The sequence below is a fragment of the Convolutriloba macropyga genome, chromosome 15 (genome assembly GCF_964194025.1).
Source record: "Convolutriloba macropyga chromosome 15, txConMacr16.3, whole genome shotgun sequence".
Lineage (NCBI taxonomy): Eukaryota > Metazoa > Xenacoelomorpha > Acoela > Convolutidae > Convolutriloba > Convolutriloba macropyga.
Window position 1 is genome coordinate 3,733,852 of NC_134482.1, and position 25,423 is coordinate 3,759,274.

At 35.1% G+C, this 25,423-nt stretch overlaps 1 protein-coding gene across 4 annotated transcripts in view; it reads right to left on the bottom strand.

The window, feature by feature from the left end:
- Nucleotides 1-1,093: 1,093 nt before the first annotated feature.
- Nucleotides 1,094-25,423, bottom strand: part of LOC142354417 (uncharacterized) — a 57,704-nt gene continuing 33,374 nt past the window's right edge. For all 4 annotated transcript variants that reach the window (XM_075406700.1, XM_075406699.1, XM_075406698.1 and 1 more), the window contains exons 5-11: nt 23,174-23,491; nt 22,636-22,696; nt 22,515-22,566; nt 21,603-21,652; nt 8,769-9,001; nt 2,937-3,112; nt 1,094-1,474 (exon numbers count right to left, since the gene is read on the bottom strand). In XM_075406700.1, coding sequence (XP_075262815.1) covers nt 1,436-1,474; nt 2,937-3,112; nt 8,769-9,001; nt 21,603-21,652; nt 22,515-22,566; nt 22,636-22,696; nt 23,174-23,491 — 929 coding nt within the window. In that variant the 3' untranslated portion in view covers nt 1,094-1,435. The remainder of the gene's footprint in view (nt 1,475-2,936; nt 3,113-8,768; nt 9,002-21,602; nt 21,653-22,514; nt 22,567-22,635; nt 22,697-23,173; nt 23,492-25,423) is intronic.

The window sequence follows — 25,423 nt, forward strand, 5'->3', positions numbered from 1 at the left end:
CGCAAGCAAAAGACGCATTCTTAATGTTTCGTGACCTTTGAACCTAAATCAGGCGTCTCCAATGTTGATTGTCGAGTTGAAAACCCGATTGTGTGAGTTTCAGTATTCAAATTGAAGACCCGAATTTGTGGGTTTTCTTATTCCACCTGAAAACCTGATTGTGCGGGGTTTTGATTCACATAATAAAGCAACACGAGGGTGACGCGGGGCCAACAATCTGAGAGTTGGCTGTGATACAGAACTTGGATTAGGACTTTGAACTGACAACTAATAGCAGGACAATGAGTTAATAAAGTCTACTAAGAGTATCTTACCATGCCATATATTAATTGAGCTTCTATTCATGTTTTAATGATTTTACTCAAATTCACAGTCGCTTTGTTGGGTGATGGCTAAGGAAGGAGTTATGCTTAGTTTTTTTTGAAGGGCAAAAAGTAGTTACCTTATGAAATGGAAAAGTAGGCTAGAAATCTTTCAACTAAATCATAATTTATGTCCCAGAATTAAACAAGAACTTTGTTTCACTTTCACATACTTTTATGCAATAATGATTCAGGACGGATTCTAGAATACCATTAGGCACTTTTGTCAAAACAAAATGCCCAGAAATGCTTAGACTGAGAAGTGAAAAATAGACTCAAGTCTTGTAATCTAATTCCAGTTGTGAAAGCATTTGACAATTTCCAGACAAAACAGCCTAACTTTCAAATGTAACTCAATTCCGTTAAATTCTTTTGACTCCTATGTATTAATATATAAATACAGAATATAGTTTCACGCTTGGTCAATTTTGAGCGTGGTTATTAAGGTATGCGGTTTTATCCTCATGTATCTCCTAGTTTTTTTCCACTTCAAAACTGAAAAAGAAGTAGAACAATTTTTTTGATTTTTTGCACCTAGGTGTGTTTACCAGCGAAGCCAATATGAGTAATTGTCGACTGGTATCTATCCTCTGCCCACCCTTTTTCTTTTATGGCCTCTTTTTTGCACACCCTCAAGAAAACAGGCTATTTTTCTCACGTAACAAGTTGATATGTATAATGATCGGCTCATATTTTCTAACTGAGATGGTATAACTCCAAAGAGAGGGCAATGAAACAAAATATCTAGTTGTATTATATTTGATGTTTTGTATCTCTATAAATAGTGTGTTCACGTGGGCCGTATTGAAACAGAGAGACGATGACCCAAAGAAGAATAGATTGAAATGTTTTTGGAGTTTTAGTTGTGATGATTATTCAGTGATGGTGGTTGTGGTAGTTTGTCTGGATGGAGACGAGGAGTGGCATGGTTGTGAGTATAACAGATTGTTGGCTGTTCTGGATAGTGAGTTCTATCTCATCCAGACTCATCTCACTCGCACTCTGTCCGTTCACCTTCATCACTTCATCCCCCACATTCAACACTCCCCCGAATCTGTCGTCTTTCAGTCTGCTCACAAACACACTACCCATCCCATTACTTCTCTTCTCTTCTAGAACAATGCAAACACTTCTCTCAACACCCTCTCAATGCTAACTATGTGTATGCGTACATTTATTAGACGACTGTTTTTTGATGCATCGAGTTATTAATTGATTGAAATGAGGCAGGACGATAAAAACCCTTAACAAGTGTCAAACTGCTCGGCTAAATGTTTTCGAACAAAATTGTTTTATTTTCTATATTAAGATTTAATGAAAGCGGTTACATTCCCTCTTTTTCCGAAATTCTGAAATAACGCAACAAACCTGCTGAAATTTTGGAGTTACTTGAAATACGTGCTCAAATAAAAGTTTTTCCTGAATGAAAGTTTTTCATTTGCAGGCGACGCAAAATTTGTTGGCTCAAAAACCCATCAATCAATATTACAGACTGATACTGATAGTGCTATCACGTGGAGTGAACAAAACTAATTGAATTTAGGTTCACGAACATCAAGTTAATGGAATTTTCTCTACAAAAACGCGCTGACCAAATATTGTCTTTTTAAGCAAGAGAACATCAGATTGAACGGGTCAAGTCGATAAGAGATCTTGGCGTAAATTTCTCCCAACACTTTTTTGGGACATACACATTGAAATTAATGTAAAGAAAGGTCTCCAGAAGCTAGCTCAAATTTGACGAATTTTGCCTGCTGAAACAAAAGTGAATGCTAAGTGTGTTTTGTTTAAAAGTTATGTACTTTCAGTTCTCCACTATGAATTGAAAATTTAGTTCCCCGGTAAAGTTAGACTACGGCCTTTGGAGAAAGTTAAACAAAGATGGGTTAAATTGATCTGTAGAAAATGTAAACTCTCCGATTCAGACTATGTCTTAAGTCTGATTTGCAAAGGCCTTTTACCGATTGGGTACCAGCTGGTCCTCTCAGATCTCTTTCTTTTGAACAAAAAATTCGTTGGAGAGACAATTTTGAATCCCCTTCATTTCAGTGAGCTCAAATCACACGACTGCAATACAAGATCCAGTGGCAAAGTCTTGATTTATGCTAGAAAGATGAGACAGAAGCGGTGCGAAGAAAATTCTTTTGTTCGTTTAGCTAAGTATAACAATTCGCTTTCATTCACCTATAATCTTTCCTGATATACGCCTCTGATGTATCCCAAGAGTTCCAAAGAGAAATAACAAAGTTTTTTTGAGGCAGAAGCAATAAATCAATTCAGATACTACTGATATCCTTCTGGATCGGATCCATTAGAAAACCTTAATCAAAACTGAACCTCCCCAAGTTGTGCAAAACCAAGATTGTGGAAACATGTTTGGTTTGAATTCATTTTTTCATTATTATTATCATTAAATTATGTAAGGAAGCGCTGACCTTGCTGCATTTTGGAGTTTTGAAATTATGCAAGCAGCGTATTGAAAAATGTACAAAACATTTTTTTGTAGCCAAGAGCGTACAAAAATTCAACTTTGAATATTTGTTGCAAAGTTTTCTTTAAAATTTTTCCATTTACACAGGCTGATTGTTGGCTGTTCTGGATAGTGAGTTCTATCTCATCCAAACTCATCTCACTCGCACTCTGTCCGTTCACCTTCATCACTTCATCCCCCACATTCAACACTCCCCCGAATCTGTCGTCTTTCAGTCTGCTCACAAACACACTACCCATCCCACTACTTCTCTTTTCTTCTAGAACAATGCAAACACTTCTCTCAACACCCTCTCAATGCTAACTATGTGTATGCGTACATTTATTAGACGACTGTTTTTTGATACTTCGAGTTATTAATTGATTGAAATATGAGGCAGGACGATTAAAACCCTTAACAAGTGTCAAACTGCTCGGCTAAATGTTTTCGAACAAAATTGTTTTATTTTCTATATTAAGATTTAATGAAAGCGATTACATTCCCTCTTTTTCCGAAATGCTGAAATTACGCAACAAACCTGCTGAAATTTTTGAGTTACTTGAAATGCGTGCTCAAATAAAAGTTTTTCCTGAATGAAAGTTTTTCATTTGCAGGCGACGCAAAATTTGTTGGCTCAAAAACCCATCAATCAATATTACAGACTGATACTGATAGTGCTATCACGTGGAGTGAACAAAACTAATTGAATTTAGGTTCACGAACATCAAGTTAATGGAATTTTCTCTAAAAAAACGCGCTGACCAAATATTGTCTTTTTAAGCAAGAGAACATCAGATTGAACGGGTCAAGTCGATAAGAGATCTTGGCGTAAATTTCTCCCAACACTTTTTTGGGACATACACATTGAAATAAATGTAAAGAAAGGTCTCCAGAAGCTAGCTCAAATTTGACGAATTTTGCCTGCTGAAACAAAAGTGAATGCTAAGTGTGTTTTGTTTAAAAGTTATGTTCTTTCAGTTCTCCACTATGGATTGAAAATTTAGTTCCCCGGTAAAGTTAGACTACGGCCTTTGGAGAAAGTTCAACAAAGATGGGCTAAGTTGATCTGTAGAAAATGTAAACTCTCCGATTCAGACTATGTCTTAAGTCCGATTTGCAAAGGTCTTTTACCGATTGTGTACCAGCTGGTCCTCTCAGATCTCCTTCTTTTGAACAAAAAATTCGTTGGACAGACAGTTTTGAATCCACTTCATTTCAGTGAGCTCAAATCACACGACTGCAATACAAGATCCAGTGGCATAGTCTTGATTTATGCTAGAAAGATGAGACAGAAGCGGTTCGAAGAAAATTCATTTGTTCGTGTAGCTAAGTATAAAAATTCGCTTTCATTCACCTATAATCTTTCCTGATATACGCCTCTGATGTATCCCAAGAGTTCCAAAGAGAAATAACAAAGTTTTTTTGAGGCAGAAGCAATAAATCAATTCAGATACTACTGATATCCTTCTGGATCGGATCCATTAGAAAACCTTAATCAAAACTGAACCTCCCCAAGTTGTGCAAAACCAAGATTGTGGAAACATGTTTGGTTTGAATTCATTTTTTCATTATTATTATCATTAAATTATGTAAGGAATGCGCTGACCTTGCTGCATTTTGGAGTTTTGAAATTATGCAAGCAGCGTATTGAAAAATGTACAAAACTTTTTTTTGTAGCTAAGAGCGTACAAAAATTCAACTTTTGAAGTGCTGAAGTTATGTAAATGTGCTTAAAACTTAGAGTGCATAATTTATGCAAGGAATGTGTTAAATATTTGTTGCAAAGTTTTCTTTAAAAATTTTCCATTTACACAGGCTGATTGTTGGCTGTTCTGGATAGTGAGTTCTATCTCATCCAGACTCATCTCACTCGCACTCTGTCCGTTCACCTTCATCACTTCATCCCCCACATTCAACAGTCCCCCGATTCTGTCGTCTTTCAGTCTGCTCACAAACACACTACCCATCCCATTACTTCTCTTCTCTTCTAGAACAATGCAAACACTTCTCTCAACACCCTCTCAATGCTAACTATGTGTATGCGTACATTTATTAGACGACTGTTTTTTGATGCATCGAGTTATTAATTGATTGAAATATGAGGCAGGACGATTAAAACCCTTAACAAGTGTCAAAGTGCTCGGGTAAATGTTTTCGAACAAAACTGTTTTATTTTCTATATTAAGATTTAATGAAAGCGGTTACATTCCCTCTTTTTCCGAAATGCTGAAATTACGCAACAAACCTGCTGAAATTTTGGAGTTACTTGAAATGCGTGCTCAAATAAAAGTTTTTCCTGAATGAAAGTTTTTCCTTTGCAGGCGACGCAAAATTTGTTGGCTCAAAAACCCATCAATCAATATTACAGACTTATACTGATAGTGCTATCACGTGGAGTGAACAAAACTAATTGAATTTAGGTTCACGAACATCAAGTTAATGGAATTTTCTCTACAAAAACGCGCTGACCAAATATTGTCTTTTTAAGCAAGAGAACATCAGATTGAACAGGTCAAGTCGATAAGAGATCTTGGCGTAAATTTCTCACAACACTTTTTTGGGACATACACATTGAAATTAATGTAAAGAAAGGTCTCCAGAAGCTAGCTCAAATTTGACGAATTTTGCCTACTGAAACAAAAGTGAATGCTAAGTGTGTTTTGTTTAAAAGTTATGTACTTTCAGTTCTCCACTATGGATTGAAATTTTAGTTCCCCGGTAAAGTTAGACTACGGCCTTTGGAGAAAGTTCAACAAAGATGGGTTAAATTGATCTGTAGAAAATGTAAACTCTCCGATTCAGACTATGTCTTAAGTCTGATTTGCAAAGGTCTTTTACCGATTGTGTACCAGCTGGTCCTCTCAGATCTCCTTCTTTTGAACAAAAAATTCGTTGGACAGACAGTTTTGAATCCACTTCATTTCAGTGAGCTCAAATCACACGACTGCAATACAAGATCCAGTGGCATAGTCTTGATTTATGCTAGAAAGATGAGACAGAAGCGGTTCGAAGAAAATTCTTTTGTTCGTGTAGCTAAGTATAACAATTCGCTTTCATTCACCTATAATCTTTCCTGATATACGCCTCTGATGTATCCCAAGAGTTCCAAAGAGAAATAACAAAGCTTTTTTGAGGCAGAAGCAATAAATCAATTCAGATACTACTGATATCCTTCTGGATCGGATCATTAGAAAACCTTAATCAAAACTGAACCTCCCCAAGTTGTGCAAAACCAAGATTGTGGAAACATGTTTGGTTTGAATTCATTTTTTCATTATTTTTATCATTAAATTATGTAAGGAATGCGCTGACCTTGCTGCATTTTGGAGTTTTGAAATTATGCAAGCAACGTATTGAAAAATGTACAAAACATTTTTTTGTAGCTAAGAGCGTACAAAAATTCAACTTTTGAAGTGCTGAAGTTATGTAAATGTGCTTAAAACTTAGAGTGCGTAATTTATGCAAGGAATGTGTTGAATATTTGTTGCAAAGTTATCTCTAAAAATTTTCCATTTACACAGGCTGACAACTCGATCCGAACTTTTCAAATAACCCAACTATCGAGATTTACATATAAGCAGTCAAATAGGACAAAAAACATGAACATTTGTAAATAAGTTTGAGTTAATTTACATACACACAAGACTTTTAAAGCCGATAGTATGGTTCTTAGTGGAACTATTGGATAGTTGAATTTATGGACAATTGAGTTATTTGATAGTTTAGTTACTCTTTTTTTGTTATGTACATCTTTATATTAAGTTCATAAGACTACCATTTTTTGACACTCGTGTATCTTTTCTGCTAGCCTCCACCCACCACTGAATTGCATCCCAGTTTGTACATATTTAACAGTACTGTTTAAGGTAATTAATCTCATAATTATATACATAAGCAATATCCATTTTTTGAAAGCTAACGCAGGGAATGTTTGAAATTGTTAATAAAGGTGCTGCTTAGAATAAAAGCATCAATAAGGATTCTTATAATACGTTACTCCTTTAACTATCGGCTACATAGACAGCTTTAGATTTTTTTTTTCACGGAAACCATTCTCAGAGTGCTTTCAACCTACCTACAGTTATAATCGAATGAAATGCAAATAGCGTGTAAAAGTTCTCGAGTTGCAAGGTGTGGATGACGTTTCAATGATTTCACTCAGCCTACGGCCCAATTTTAATAACTTGGTTCGCAAAAAGCACAATTGGGCCGTAAAAACACAACTTTAATAAATTTTTATAAATTGGGTCGTAACAAAACACGTTACCTTAAAAACACAAGTGTATGTCTCCAAACACAAAATTAAGATCTCCATGCTGGTTTTAGAACTAATACAGTAGCTACCCGGGCCGAGTTGTCAGCGCTAAAAACTGCACGAATTATATACGAATGGCAGTGAATGCGTTGGATTCGTTTCACATCTACGACTGAGGCGTTGAAAAGAAAATATTAGCGTTTATACCCGTAGATCTTACATAATTTCCACGCTAATTTTTCAGCTCTGATCTTTCAAGTTTTAGCTTTTATTTTAGCGTTGATCTTACATAAACTGTACGATTAATTTTTATCGTTGAACGTAGAGGTTTAATTTAGCGTTCAGCTTGAATAAATTCAGCAACTAATTTTCAGCGCTGATGTTGAATAAAACAGAGTGTAACATAAATTTGATCTTTCAAATATTCAGTACTTAATAGTTGCATTTAGTAAATTTCTGAATTTTCCAAACACTTTTTCAGTTTCTTCAAATTAAAACTTGAGTTTATTTTACAAATACCTTTCAGACCTTTTCGAACATCTGCGAATTTTACATGTAACTTATTTTAAAATCAAGTTTTTTCCAGCCAAACTTGGTACGGGAGATCCCCAAAAAATTTCAGGTGTCGATCAGCAAGAAGTTTTCTCGTAGCTTGCCTATGAAATTAGCACGTCTTTCATTATTTTGTTCGCTAATAAGCGAGCAACAGATTTTTGTATACATAGGTATTCTGTTAAAGATCTAAGCTCAAAAACTTCAAAAAATGCAAGAGCTACACTTAGACAACAAAAATATTATCTTATCTATGCTGATAAACGCTAAAATTATGAAAAACTATGCAAGATTTACGCTTAGAAATGCCAAAATCATGTACGATCTGCGCTTAGAAAGGCTATGATAGAAGATATTAGAGCCCGATGTATAAAGAAAACAAAGTTTAAGAAAAAAAAGTACCGTGGTACAGTGGTTGAAGAGGCAACAAGCATTCAGCGGTTTGTGTCTGATAGCCAGATGTGTAAACGTTGAATCAATGCAAGAGAAACGCGTAGAAACGACAAATTAGCGTAAGATCTACGCTTTAAAACGCCAAATCATGAAGGATCTACGCATGGAAACTCAAAATTATGTAATTGTTGAATTGCAAAAATATCCAAGATGCATGAGCGGTAACTAGCGTTGACAAGCAAGAAAATTCACTGCATTTTTCCTACATAACTCTGCGGCGAATACAATGCCTTGAATACCTCTCTAAAATCAACTCATTCACTTCAAAATTATTTAAGAAAATTGCGGTGAAATTTCTAACTTGAAAACGCTAGTTACCGCTTATATCGTATATTTTGCTATTCGCGAAATAAGTGCCAGATCTTAAAACCTGCTAGGAATCAATTATTAATCGCATCTCGAGCATCTACGCGGCATTCGGTGAACGCCAGATTTTAACGGTGACTTCATCGGGTCACGTAATTTATACTCAAATTTTGTTATCAAAACTTAAAGTCAGTCAATCTTAGTTTGGTGCAATTGTGGTTGATTAAAATTGTGAACTCTCGAGACTAAGCAGTTAATCCTGGATCAGATGCCCAACTTAATACCCGTTTGTATCTCATCTCTTCAGTACTTCAATAAAAAGAGAGATTTGATCGACCCGACCTCTCATTGATACTTAAAATGCACTGACTTGCGCTGTTCTCAATCTGATGCAATTTGAGTTGTAACAGTTGATCCATTGATGCTGCTTCGGTTATTATCGGATTGCTTTGAAGCGGATCTCCTCCTGTATCTGAGTCGGATTCCTCCTTGTAGACGAAGAATCCAAATGACTCTCCTGGACCAGGTCTGAATATCTCGATATCTTGAGAACCATCGTCATTCCGCTTCAGCATTTCACCGTTGGATGATTGGGTTGAGTCTCTATAACCAATCAGAACACTTTCTCGGAAACATTTATATGATCCTTTAGACAAAATCGTCCAATCAAACTTTAACATTGAACCTTTTTGAACTTACCTCAGAAGTTAAACACCAACACAGCTAAGAGTTTATTTAATTGTAAAAATACCAGTGTATAATGAATGAACGCAATAAATGGAACCTAATAGAAAACATCTCTCAATGTTATAATTGTGGTTAGATCAAGATGAAAATTGTGACAATGAAGTTGTATTGGATTAAAGAGTGAATTTGTATATTTTTTTACATATAGGAATTGAATTTACAATTAACTTGGTTACCATGACTAGGTTTATAAAACAGCAGACCATCAGTTTAATAAATCAATTTTCAACAGTTCATTTCAGTTTTCCAGATATGAAATAAATGTTTCTATTCTCCCCACTTTGGTCAGGTAAGAATAAAAACTCATAATTAAATAAACTTAATAAATCGTGTTTTCATTTGGAGTAGTAAAACCCTCACAATCGGGTTATCAACTAGGATAGTGGAACCCACACTACTTGATTTGCAATTGGGATACTGAAACCCACACAATCGAAGGTCATGAGACATTAAGGAGGCTTCTTTTGCTTGCAGATGGCTCACAGTTCTGCGCTTCTTGCTATCAACATTTTAGCGTTTCCTCGCATTAGTGTGACTGAAACCGATTGCGCAAGCCTGCTGAAAGCAACTGACAAACCAGCTGAGTACAAATTTCTGTTGTCAGTGAGCAGAGCAATTCGCTTCAGTGTCTTTCTGGCCAATTCAGAGAGCCCTCCAAATGATTCAAAAGCCATTGGAATAAATTGGACACTTATGTTGGCACATTGTTGGGAATATAGCTCCAACTTTCTGTCTTCCACAGATCTCAGGGCAAAACCAGACTTCCTCGCCGCATTGAAATAATACTGAGTTGCAGTGGCGAGGTAATGGTTGTATCAAGAGCTGCCGGTTGCCCAGCAGACCAGCAAGGTAAATACACATCTCTAGCTCGAAAATTTGTTTCTGGTATCAGGTTTTTCTGCTCGCAAACTGGTGACAGGTGCTAGCGGAAAAAATTTGTCCCTTAGACAGTCGTGTCGCGAAATCATATCGCCCCACCCATGACATGCAACAGCATGATCACCGAGTGTATCCAAATATCCTGTTTTACAATAGGGACACTTCTTTTCTTTTTCATATATGGGAGCGCCAAGTCTGTACTTCACAGCTGCACGAAACTCGTTTGGCAGGAGATGGAGGCCGAGAGCCGATATTGGAGCTGCCGATAACCAGGCTCGTGATTGAGGCAGAGAGGAAAACAATAAGCTAGCTCTTTCCTTTTCCGATGTTTGGTTTTCAGTTAAATTTTTGAGAGCGACCTAATCGAGGACTTCCAGTATTTTGCTTTCAGTGAGCTGCGATATTGACAAACCATTTATTTCATCAATCAATTTGGTACAAGATTGTTCTGCTGTCGGACTTTGGCCAGTTATAAGGTCTACTAATGTAGCAGACTGCGATATCAAACCAATATAAGCTGCTTCTATCTACTCAGACGCTCGTCGGATTCCTTTTTCCAGTCTTATTGATAGGCAAACATGCTTGATGCCTTGATTCATTGGAAAAGACTGTTCCCAGTATATTCTCAAAGGTTGCCCTTTGAAGTGAGTCAAATTCCTCAAAATATTTACAGCTTCCTCTGATGGTGTGTTGCAGTGCAGTGAATACACCATTTTTGGTGCATCCAGGCAACTGTTTACCCGAGTTACTATATTGGTTGTTTACGCAAGTTATTACACTATGTGAAATGCGAGGCTTGGCTACAATGTTTATAGCCTCTCAAGTGTGAATACCGAAAGTGACTATCGAGATTTTTGTACTGATATTAAATCATTGATTCGTTTATTTATATATGGAAGAAGTTTGTTGGAAAAAATGTGTTTCAGAGCTTTCTTTTTGACTCAGTCAATGAGTGGGTGCATCAAACTCATGCAAACAACAAGATAAAATAGGTAATGACGAATGATAATTGGTTTAGATGCTTTCAAGGAACGCGCGAAGGCGTAAAGAGATAAACAAGGCGCCTCGCGCAAGATTGTGCGTGTGTAGCTCAAAATGTTCAACCATATGTCTCAATTTCGTCAAAAATTTCCCCTTGTTCTGAGACGAAAAGTTTTTCAACAAAACAACAATGCGGTACCTAATTTTAATAAAACTCTAACAGATGAAAAACCGTTTGCATAATCACTCATTTTTTAAACTGAAGCAGATCTTCTCAGAAAACTTAATTTAAAAAAAGCACCAGTTGAAAATTTTTAGTTAAAAATAAATTTAAAAAAATTGGAGCCAATTAATATGTCAAGTTTCGTCTTCTCGCAAGAAGTAAGTACCAAGTTATTTCCATTTCATGTGTCTTTTATTTGTACAATTGTGGAAATATGTACAAAGCAAAGCATACTAAACGAAGAGTTTTTCATCTTTTCGATGTTTACGTTACAAGTGGAGGAGAACTCAAGGAACTCAAACTAGTTGGTTCTGGCATGTAGTGATCTCATATTTCAAACAATTTTAGATCAAAATTATAGAAAGTATATTCAACGGTCAGACAACATCAGTTGAAAAGAAATCCGAAGTGTTGAAAAACAAATCTTTCTTGGTTTCTTCCTAAAATTTTCTTGATGGTCTTACAATAAGAATTTTTTATGTTCTTACAACGATAGTCTAATTTGATGTGTTGGTGTTTTGATATTCTTACAACGATGGTCAAATAGAGACCCTGATTACATGGAACACATGGTTTTTGAAAAGCATTTTGTGCGATAAACAAAGTTTCTACTTCACTGAAATAAATTTAATTCATGTCATTATTTGAATTTATAACATTAATAGCTCATATAGTTATAATAAGTTATAATTTTCTCTTTCACAAATAAATCTCCTGACTTGAGCTTCTAACTTCATTTATTTGTTAATGGAAGAAAAAACCTCCTAAAGATTTCTTCACTTATTGAGTTAAATTAAATGACCTGTAGATTGTGAGCCAGCTGAGAGCTTAAACTCCAACCAAGGTCAGTTAAAATAACAAGATTAATCAACAAATTATTTAAAACAGCTGTTTCATTTTTTAATAGAAAGTATAGTTTTTTCTGATCTCAACTATCTAATATTTGGTCAAATCTGTAAGTTTTCAATATTTCATTTCTCAATTGAATTATTGGATATAGATTTAGCGAACGTGCCCCAGAAGATGACAAATCATTTATGATTTTGTAGTTTTTGTACTTTCCTCCTGAATTGAAGAGGTTAAATTGAGAAATTGCCCCTGCTGAGTCAAATAGTCCACCAAACTGTAACTCTTAGCTTGCACACAAACATTTCCCACGAATAACCAGCAACGATATTTACAATAAAAGTATTTGAATTTTGTCTGGTTTTTTCGTTCTTCTCTAGAAAAATGTTCCCAATGGTTTTTGTGTAAATCAGGAGTACGACAATTGCTCCATTCGAATCTGTTCCAGGCTACTAAAACCACGGAGAACAACAAAGAGATACTTTTTGAAGAATTTAGTTCTAATTTTCAACGAAAAAGGAAAATAAAAATTCGTTTTGGATCTATTCCGTTTCGGACGCCCCAGATTAGTGGGCATATAACTTTGACGACCCCGAAACGCACGTAATATATTTTAGAGAGTAACGTAAAACAACACATAAAATGTGATTGGGGGCATAGAAAACCCTGGGGGAAAACAGAAAAAAGCCAAAATTTTAGCTAATTCAATTTCTTTCTCGATTTCTAAGAACTATAACACGTTTTTTTATTCTATCAAAACCTGATGCGCTAAAAAATATTGTTAGATTTACAAATTCAAAGCAGTAACTGAGGTGAACTAGAAAACCGTGATGAGTAAAAAAATAAATATACTTTTTTTTGTTTTTTTTTGTCTTTTGAATATTTGTTTCTTTTAACGTCGGGAAGATACTTTTCCTTCAAATTCTTATGAAGCAACTTTGTTTAATCCAATATATGCATGTATATATATATATATATATATATATATATATATATATATATTTATATGTATATACAAATTTATTTATATATATATATACATATATATATATATATATATATATATATATATATATACTTATGTATATAGATAAAATTACATCTATACACATATGTAAATAGATAAAAAATACATATGTATATGTATATTTATCTAAATGAACATATATATATATATATATATATATATATATATATATATAAAAATGTGTCATAAGATCTAATTTTGTAATTAAATAATTTAATCCCGCGCCCTCAAAATCATTTCTTTTTTCTTTTCGTCTGTTCCTCTATAACTCCCCTTCTTTATCCTGTCATAAATTTTGTAAATTTTTTAAGTCAAAATCAAAGATAGCTTTTAGGGTCTTGAAAACGATGTTTCTCGTTTTTGTCTACGATGCGTGACAAAACTGAAAAACTGACTTGAGAAAAAATGACGTCCTCGAATTTATGTCTTAATAGTTGTTGAACAATCATCATAAAAACATAGGGCATGCGATTGTTTTGATTTTCAAACTCTAATTTCTGATAATGACAGAACGTTGTTGCGCAAAAGAAAGATCAATTTAAATATAAGGCCGTGAGGAAAATTGAGTGCAATTGACAATTGAGATATAAATATATGTAAATGATTTTTGCTTAAGACCCCGCGTCGTATTTGAAAAGTGAGTTTAGTGATTGTAAATATTGTCTTAAAACCCAAATTTTTTTCTTAACTTCATCTAACCATCAATTGGATTCTTTAAAAAAAAAATTGGGACACTGAACAATATATCAATAACTTGAACAATGACATCGAACAATTCCTTGACCCAGAGAGCCAAATCTTATATTTGAAATACAGCACAGTTTTTGAGGAAACATTCGATGAGACCCCAAAACTTGAATTTATATACCATCTGGACATCGCATTTTACTAATCTAGGAAGTGAGCATTTGAGGAAGTGAGAACAATAATTTTCACACTACATCTACATCAAGAGCATAATTAATTGAGAAAACCCTTTTGAAAGTCTTCATCATCGGTTTTTGAAAGATCGGTTTTTCCTTAAACACGAACAAGGCAAAGTCTGGATCATGAACATTTTTTGGTCTGCTCAAGTTATTTCATAGCCTGAAGGAGTCAAAATCTGGACCATAAGTGATTTTGGCCTGCCTGATTATTTTCATAAGCAGAAACGGTCTGGATAGGTATTTTCATAAGTCACTTTGAACGAGGATCTCAACTTGGGTATTATTATATTGTATGGTAATCACGATGGTTGTCTTTGGGAAAAAACTGATGGACTTTTCATTAAAGTTCAACTATGAACATAAATAAGCCATATCTCAATTCGTTCACCCGTACCTAACACTAAGTATGTTTCAGTACTGGGTCAGCACAAATGCAATTCCTCATCATTACTGAATTGTAGACTAATTCATGTCACTTTTTTGACTTGTCACTCTTGTCAGCCCAGGGCAAAAATAAAGTTCCGTACGGGGATTGCGCCCCGGCTCTCCTATTCCCTTGACGTTAGTTCTCCTTTGTGCACCAACATGACTGTTGAAATTTAGTCTTTTGCGCCGTTAATATACGCTTGAAACAGACAAATTTCAAGCGGGAAAGCGAGTAAAATATATTACATGGCAGTCTTGCTTTTACATTTGCCCAGTATTGATTTACACTTGGAGTTCGGTTCGGGCACCCAAAACAATCGAAAGATTAGTGCCCATTTTCCCGTAAGAAGAATAATCCAAAGACTGCATTATGACTTGTTCCTGGTCTTTTTAGTTTATCCGCTTCCCTTATTAAAAAAGTATTGGATAAACAAAAAAGTATTGGATAAACGCCTGGAATCCACTAAAAACACTCCAAGCCAGAATATTGGGGATGCCATCAAAAACACACATTAAACAAAAACAAAGAACTCCAATTTCTCATCAATCTCAACGTAAGCAGAGTTTTCATTAAATCTATCTATTGATGCGTGAAATTAGTGATGAAAACTGCAGATGTACGTATCAAAAAATAATATCTTCATTTCCAACGCGTATTTCTATTATAAAATCTGACTAGGAACTTGTTGTCAGTAACAAAAACTTTTCAGAATATATCAAAATGTTGTCCATAAAATATATCTGTAAACGAAGAAAAATTGATACTAGCATAAGCTCTCTAGATTCTGATTTCTCTTACTAAGATCTTATAACACATTAGAGTGTGTTCCCCAGTCGATTTGGAATGGTTATCTTGCGGGATTTATTAATAATAATAATAATAATAATAATAATAATAATAATAATAATAATAATAATAATAATAATAATAATAATAATAATAATAATAATAATAATAATAATAATAATAACAATAATAATGATAATAATAATAATAATAATAATAATAATAATAATAATAACAATAGTAATAATAATAATAATAATAATAATAATAATAATAATAATAATAATAATAATAATAATAATAATAATAATAATAATACTAATAATAATAATAATAATAATAATAATAATAATAATAATAATAAAAATAATAATAATAATAATAATAATAATAATAATAATAATAATAACAATAATAATAATATTAATAATAATAATAATAATAATAATAATAATAATAATAATAATAATTGTGGTGGAGGAGTCCACCGAAAGTAACCAAGCATACCAAGTATTAATATAAACACTGCTAAACTATATACATATTTATTTATATCCTACAATCTCCACTCGGAGAACAAACTTTCTTTAGTTTCGTATAATTACTTGATGTTAGTTAACACCTCACCAATTGGAGAGGATTTGTAAATCTTGAGTGTCAGCTTTGTTCGCCGTTAAACACAGTACCAACTGGTACTTAGTCACTGGCCGTTAGGTGTGAAAACACACATTTGCAGTTCTGCCTATTCGTGATAGAAAACAGTCGTGAAAAAATTCAAGATTCTTTCTTGCTCTTTTTACCTCTAAGCGTTCTCTATACAACATGGCGCAGTCAACTATGGCTCGCTCCCCATTAGGAGTACACTTCATTTGGGACAAAAGTCACCAGCCAGAATTAGACTGGGAAAAATGGTTAGCAACCGTGAAGCTGGCCATAATGGTTAAAGAAAACATCCAGGTGGACAAATTACTCCAACCTAGACCTGAAAACGAAGAACTAGACTACCCCACAGAGCCACATTACGAACCAGCACTACCCGACGAAACAACAGGCGAAAGAAGGCAAAGAGAACAAAGAAATGTCAAAAGACGCACCGACTGGCAAAACACCTGCAAAGAAATAGAGGACAAAGGGCCCCAAGTAGACAACACACCGTGGGACGAAGCCGACAATAAAGCAAAAAGCCACATATATCTCTCATTAGGGGCACAAGCAACAAACATTTTCCATCAAAAATTCACACACACAGACATCCAAAAATGCACCACTGACGCACTAGTAGAACAACTCAGAGAAGCATTTATACAAACAAGGAACGAAACACTCGATAGATTTCAATTCTTTAGATGCCGACAAAAAGAAGGCGAATCACTAGAAGTTTCCCATTCACGAATAAAAAAACACGCATCAGTATGCAACTGGGAGCACTTAGAAGAAAGCCTTGTAAAAAGCATTTTTATACAAGGAATGAACAATCAGCAAATCCAAATGGATCTATTATCGGAAGAAAGAACACCGTTAGAAACATCTAACCTAGGACAAGGACGGCAACCCCTTGCAGAAAAAGAACACTATAATCCACTCCCAGAAATAGATCATGAAAACTCCCCGACTATTTGAGGCAATTATACAGGGTATTTGGAGAAAACTTTATCGCAGAAGCCACCAGGAACGACCCACAAAGCAGAAACTTATTTCAAATAATCGAAGAAAAGAACTGGGACGCACTCGAACACTTTAGTAGATATTGGTACTCCCTCAAAAGAGACCTCAGCACAACACCTGGTTGTATCTGTATGACGGAAAACTTTACATACCCACTCAATTACGCAAATTCGTCATGAATTCAATCCACCGTAACCTACCAGGACAATCAGGAATGATGCACCTCGCAAACCTCATATGGTTCCCAAGAATCCATGGAGAAATAGTTGCCTTGACAAAAAACTGCCAGCAGTGCATCAAGATCGGTAAGAACTTAAAACCAATAATACCAAAATCCAAAGTAGCACACCTACCACCACTTCACGAGCCGAATGAAGAAATCCAATTGGATTTCGCCGGCCCCATAACTGACGAAGAACATAAGGACTCATACATATTAGCATCAGTTGATAGATTCTCAAGATATCCACACGCAAAAGTTTATCACAACTGCGACACAGACACAGCTATAGAATACCTAGAAAAATATATAAAATTTCACGGAATACCTAGAAATATAAGATGCGATCAAGCCCAATCCTTTAAATCTAGGCAATTCGAAATTTTTTGTAACAACCATAATATTAAACTAATTTTAGCTCCAGCTGGAGACCACAGAGCAAATGGAATGATAGAACGACTAATACAAACAATAAAACGACGCCTTTCAGATCTGAACAACGACCCCAAATGGTCAAAAATTACACTTGCGGATAAAATCGCCGAAATCATCCAAGAAATAAAAATAATCCCCAACACAACAACAAGAATATCACCATTCACAGCACACTTTGGTAGAAAACATAACACACCTATATCAAACATCACTACACAAACATCCACAAAAAATCTATCATACAATGATATGACAAAGTTCTATTTAGATAAGAAGAGAGGGTTGAAGCAACCGATGCTCAAAGCAGACACCATTTGGAACCTTGAATCAGATTCAGAACCCGAACTAGATATCCAGTTTCAATAGCCCATCGACGAGGAAGACTCATCAGACCAGTCAAACATAAAGAAGAAAGCGATCAAACGTAAGAATATTTCACCAATAAACATAAAACCTGATAAATTAATGATTACATTCGGTGATAAAACAACATCAATAACTAACACAAAAGAACAAGTAGCACGAATAACACTCGCACGAAAAGCACACTAAAACCACTATGGAATATTATACCAGACGGTAATATCACCAACTACTCACCCACCACAATAACACTAGACACAAACACCAGAAAAAACACAGTAATCAGAAAAGTGATTTGGCAATTGTAAACGAAACCAAACCAAGACTAATGCATTTTGTAGCATGTAAGACCGTACGAGAAAATAATACAAACCAAGAAAAAATAAAACAATTTCTGTTAACAGAAAAGAAGCAAGCCAAACAATCACAGCAGAAACACCAATTGGAAAGACCCGAACGCACGTACAACACAAGCAAACTCCAATACCCATCGCAACCAATTTGACATTCCAGGACCCAGCAAGACAAAACCACAGCAGCGCGAACGAAAACAGAAGCCAATCAAACGACCCCAAAAATCCATCAGCGACTTCGAAAGAAAGTCAAAGAAAGCGGCAATCGCCCAATCAAACTCAATAAAGCCAAAGAACGCCAACGCTAATTATCTCAATCCCCAAGGATCCAACTGGACACAACCAAACTCCAAGCAAATAAATCGATCGAGGTCATAAATTTGATCTCCGACTCATCGCAAGGTAGCCCGATAGAAATTTGTACTTCAAACGACCCGACAGCTTTTATGACTATTCCAGCAACAAAGTATACGAAGACCCCAGAACGAGCAAACAGGAAAATAGACAAAATCATCCACCGCACAACCCACTCACCAAAGAAACAAAACCAGGACAACGAACCACAACTCATCTCCATCACCCCAGCGAATAACATGAGCCCAAACACTGAACTCATATCCATTATACCAGCACACCAATCGACCCCAGTAGAACCACAAATCCACATCACAGCAACCACAACACAAGTCAACCCAAAGGACAACATTGAAAACAACAAGCAACTGGTAACAAACAAACCACCAATCAACATCGACTCAGACATACCAACCAGAGAAAACCAACTGGCACACTAAACAACAAAAGACACAAACAAGAACACTAAACTCGACAACCACACAAAGCACCACGACATACCGAAAGAGCGGGAAAACATCGACGAACCCACTGAAATAGTCCATATGGAAGAAGATAACTACGACACCGCGACGATTAGTTCAATCTCCTCACTGAACACGGGAGACATTGCCACCCTCGACAAGCTCTTTGACTAAAAAGCCAAAGAATCGCAGAGAGGGGAGTGTGGTTGAGGAGTCCACCGATAGTAACCAAGAATACCAAGTATTAATATAAACACTGCTAAACTATATACATATTTATTTATATCTTACAATCTCCACTCGGAGAACAAACTTTCTTTAGTTTCGTATAACTACTTGATGTTAGTTAACACCTCACCAATTGGAGAGGATTTGTAAATCTTGAGTGTCAGCTTTGTTCGCCGTTAAACACAGTACCAACTGGTACTTAGACACTGGCCGTTAGATGTGAAAACACACATTTGCAGTTCTGCCTATTCGTGATAGAAAACAGTCGTGAAAAAATTAAAGTTTCTTTCTTGCTCTTTTTACTTTTAAGCGGTCTCTATACAATAATAAAAATAATAATAATAATAATAATAATAATAATAATAATAATAATAATAATAATAATAATAATAATAATAATAATAATAATAATAATAATAATAATAATAATAATAATAATAATAATAATAATAGTAATAATAATAGTAATAATAATAATAAAAATGATAATAATAATAATAATATTAATAATTATAGTAATAATATTAATAATAATAATAATGATAATAATAATAATAATAATAATAATAATAATAATAATAATAATAATAGTAATAATAATAATAATAATAATGAATTTCACTAATCTTGGTTACACCAAGCTTAGTAAGTCCCTAACGGGGCTTGAATTTGATTTCCCTCAAATACTGTCCATCCATTTGGATATGATTTGTAATTAAAATTCTTCTTAGCTAAATCAAATATTCTTTGACTTCTCTTTGGAATTTGAGAGGACCTGAATATGGGTTATAGTTGGGAAAATCACTCGCCAGTGACATCGAATTGTTGAAGTTTGTAACTCGGTAGAAAAAATTAGATCGGCAACGCTGGCGATTACATTCGTTTGAGTATAAAAATTTTTTCTCGTTTGATCGTGTTTTCGGATGTCCATTCCTTTTTTGCCAAAATTGCTCCGCCTCAAGTGGAAGTTTTCTGGTCAAGGTTCTGTTTAAAACAAATTGATAAGTGATCGGAAGTAAATTTACTGATCGAAGACAATCATTGTATTCTTTATCAGTAAAATGACTGTTTGATTGTATCCATTTTAAACTTTTTCTCTGAAGCCTTTCCATTTGCCTGACGATAGTTTTACTGGCATACCAAACATTTGATTGATAAAACAAGATCGATATTATGTAAGTTTTGACCAGATTGCATTTGACTGACAATTTTGTTTCACTTGTTTCTGCCAGAATCTTCCAAGATAACCATTCATTCTGCCAGGATTTTGCAAGATAAACATTTTTCTGCAAGATTCGTGCAAGATAACAATTTATTCTGCAGAATCTTACCAGATAACCGTTTTTCTGTCTGAATCATTCAATATAAGATTTGTTCTAAGCTAAATGTTCGTGGTAACTTGTTTGTTTGCCAGAGTAATAGAAAATAGTGAAGTACCGACTGAAAATGCAAAGATACTGCGTTTTAGTTGCATTTTTACTTGGATAATTTGCTTAGACTCGAGAGCTGCTTTTAGAGTTTTAAATACAATTAATTCTAAATAAATTTTGAATTCTTAATCGAAATTCTGAAGAAATTTAAATAAATTTTAAAAGGTTTTTAATGAAAGCTGACTTGCTGAGTTTCAATTAATTTAATCAGAAAATTATAATAAGGAAAGTGAATAAAATCAGCCAATCAAATCGCAGCTCGACCGGAACGAACTTTGTTGTCTTCGCAAGAATCTTGCAAGATAACCATTTTTCTGGCAGATCTTGCAAGATACCAAATTTTTTAAGATCTTGCAAGACAACCATTTTTCTGTCAGATCTTGCAAGATAACCATTTTTCTGTCAGATCTTGCAAGATAACCTGTTCTTGAAAGAATCTGCCCGAAACTTGCAAGATAACCAACCACTCTCGTCCGGGGTTGTACCCGTTGCATTATCACAAGAGGTGGATTCCTTTAGTCGAAATAAATCGCTGAAAATGTTTGATATAATCTTTTTTTCATTAAATATTTGTAATTTCAATAATTTGTCAGTTTACGGAATTTTTTCCATAGAAGGCGCAATTATTGTTTTACCTTTACTTGTTGTACCTGAAATTAGGAGCAGGGCAAAAAGTGCGAGGCATTGAAAAGTGAGTTCTGATCATTTCCTGAATATGTTTCTCAACCGGGGCTCATCAAAGTTCATTGCACCAGAACTGAATTGTCCCAGACTTTCAAAAACAGTTGCGAGGTTATATCTGCTTTCAGTTGCTAATAAAGCTGGATTCAGTTTTTGATGGAAGAAATACCTCTTGGATGATAGAGAAGATTGGTATCCAGGACTTCGCTGGAGGCTTCCCTGAAAAGGAGATCAACTTTCAAGCATTAAAATACGAAGTTTTGACAATTATGTAGTGTCAAAAACTCCAAAACTCTACCCGGGTTAAACACGAATGGTTAGTTAACTTGTAAGAACTTGCAAGTTTCTTGCAAGTTCTAACAAGGCGATGCTTCGCCTTGCAAGTTAACCATTCAAATTACAACGCTCTTGAAAGCCAATCTTTCAACTTACAAGTTTCTTATAAGTTACACATTCGACATAAAACATATGTTCCTAGATAATTTTTCAACACAAGTTTTCACCAGATAAACATTCTGCCTATATTGTAGCAAAAAAACAACAGCACGTCGCAAGATATGAATGCACACATACTCTGCGCATCGACAGAAAAAATCGTTCACTTAAGCAGAAAAAATTTTAGCCGTGAAATGTAAATAAAGATGAGCAAATGAGATCTAACATCTAAAAACTTAATTGCAGAAGGACCTCTTGAGATAATAAGACTGAAAAGTAACTGTTTTGTCAATTTAGGTCACATTGTATTATATTATACAAACTGAGCAACTCATTCCCATCCGTTTTCTACGGTAAATGAAAGAACGTCGAATTGAATTATTCATTTAGAGTTCAGCTCATCCGGAACGAACTCGCAAGAAAGTTACAAGGTAGCCATTCGACTTGCAATTTCTTACAAGTTGACCATCTTTTCCAAGAAGCTTCTACTGTTTTCTTAAGTGACTGTAGTTTCCTTGAAAATCATTGAAGAATTGTTCGTTGAAGATAAACCTTTTCAGCAAGATGCTAAAAAGCGACATTTTTCGCGTTGACTCTGAACTAGTCTGGGGCTTTAAGCTGTATAATGCAAGAGTAAATAACTCACGTAGAGATCAGTAGAGACAGGGCTGAGGGGAGATGTGGGGTCGAGCACGCTGCTAGAAGAAAAACACAAAACCAGGTTGGTGAAATTGTTCCAATTAAGGTAAAAATTCCAAATGACTCACAGGTTTTGTAAACTGGTTCTGTTTAGTGACGAATCTGCTCTGTTTCTGCTATGAAGAGAACCTAAAATGTCATCCGCAACTTCATCTATATGCCTTTTCTCAGCTGAGATTTATATTGAAAGCCATTGTATCTTTCGTTTGATCTAACTCTTGAAAAAATGTTGACCTCTACGATAGAAGTGATTGAAAAGTTCATTGAAAGCGGTAGTAGTTATTATAGTACCTCCTTATGGCCTTAAAGCATCAAAAAGAATACTCATTTCTCATTTATTCTTCAGTCTGACTCAAATTTTGCTTTGTGAATCCCAAAGATGGAAGAATTTAAAAATATTTAGCACAATGAACTAAATGGCAATAGAAATTCTTAAATGTACTTAACCAAGGTCAATTTGTCCCTTCTTTGTTCGAATTTTAGCATAAGCATTCTTACTCGTGCCAGAAAATTTGCGTAAAAATCTTTTAAAGTCAAAATAAACCCTCTGTTGTAACATTTAAAAAGTTTTGTGCGGTTTGTTGGAAACAAAGTTGGAATTCTTACTCGATGTGCTTTTAGAGCTGTTGGATTCTGTTCTGAATTTGTCAACATGTTGTATAGAGTGAAGGGCCTGTGACATTTGTTGATTTCTTCTGAATGCCACCCCTCCTCCCAATCTATTATTGCCACCCATTGGGCTTGGTTCTCCGCTGATTCCTGGCGATGCTGACTTCCCTGCTATTGGTGGCACGCTAGGAATACTTTGAAGGTGGGACACCAAGTGTTCGATCCCCAGTGGGGCCACAAAGGGTCTTCTGGTCTGACTTGAGTAGGAAGAGTGAGTATTGGATGCACAGCCACTGCTGCTGTTGCTTGCATTGCCTAAAACACATGGAAAAACTTTCTAAACCACAACCATAGCCCGTACTTAACTCCAAGTGGAATTCAGTAATGAGTCAGAGTGTAATTCAGGTCACATTTTGCACTGAATTTGTCTGATTCAGAGCTAATTCATTGACTCATTCTGAATTATCTTCTGATTCAGAAGAATACATAAATTTTCCTCTGAATTTTGCTCTGATTCGAAGAAATTCAGAAATCACTTCAGAGTTGGTTCTGAAATCCTTCTGAATCAGTTCTGATTGTCACGGAACCTTAGGTACGGGAGAATACTAAAAGTGTCCAAGATGCTAAGGCTTATCTATGCTTAATCGTTACAGCATTTTTTGCATTAACATAATACAATCGGAGTTCAAATTAATTTAGAAAATTATCCCAGTCCAGCAAAAAAGCTAGCAAGATGCAATAAGTATCTTATCAATAGCTCATATCTTTTAAAATCTTATAAAACAGAGCATATTCTATAAAACCTCTAAAACAAAAATAAAAAAGGTTACATCAGTCTTATGAGATCTTTCAAGATTTGGTATTTATTGTAAGATTTTAAATCTGTCTTGCACTAACTTACAAGTCTCACAAATTCCCTCTCATTACAACCATAACGTTCATACAAGACATGAACTAAAATAAGGATCTTACAAGATTGTAAGAATCTTTTCAACAATTGCCTCCCCCTTTTGCCAAAGTGGGCTACTCTTGAATAGAATTTAAGCGAGAGATTTATCAACTAATCAGAGATGACTATGAACTTTTCACATATGCCCATACTATGCTAAACTGAATAGAATAAAATACGGCAATTCGCCAAATTGGAATACAAACCGAAAAGAACTTCCGATTGGCGGATCGGTCCGTTGAACAGCGGTTCGCAATTGCGCTTAAACCAGCAATAGCAGATTTTGACTTGTGCGAACCCATTCTATTCAAGGCCAACGAAAACACAAAGACAGTTCCTGCTACCTTCATCATCAAGAAGGGCTTGAACACATCTTTCATACAGCCCGAAAACTCAGCACGGACTATTCTAGTGAGCGACATCCAAATTGCGAGACTAGACGAGGACAATGTGAAAATTGAACCAGCAGTGGAGGAGACCATATCTCAATCAAAACAACAACTTCAGAGTACAGATGTGGGACCTTCACTTCAAGATGAAGCTCCTGCAGCCACATCATCTGCAGAGCACCAACAACCCGAAACCTCAGAGCCTCCACGATCATCAACAAGAAACAGAAAACAACCCGACAGATTTGGAGAACCTATACCCACAAACTTGCTTAAAAAAGGAAGAAGGATGTGATGGTTTCCAAGAAACATCAAGAAAATTAGAAGTTTTCTTTATTAAAGTTTCAAAGAACGAAAGAAGAACTTACCTGACAAACTTTATTGCTGTGTCGATAAGTAATGGCCACAAAACTAAACTCAATTCTAATTTTGTTTTGGCGCTATCATTATCTTATTGACCTATCAATCATATGTCAGAAGCAAATTTTCCCACCAACAGAAACCTGATTTTAACATCCACCGACCTCCAACTATTGAACTCGATTGTACCCAAGCCATATATGATTCTCATGAAATGTTGTTGAAAATAGAAAATCACCTCCGGGATTCGGAGTTAAGATCTATTCACATGCCAATCAGGTAAAATATTTTTAGCTAATCTAAATTTTCTCTGTATATTTTCGCATAGATAACCACTATAAATACAAGCTAATTTTTTATATTTTCAGTTCAAAATTTAATTTAAAATTCAACTTATTGAATTCTTTGACCCGTGTTATCGACCACGACACTGATATTCGGCTATCTAACCTGTAGTCCAATTGATATTGTGGTAAGGTATAGCACAGGTTGAGGCGATTCTCTACTAGGTACCAAGGGAGGAGGGGGCAATTGTTGAAAAGATCCGAG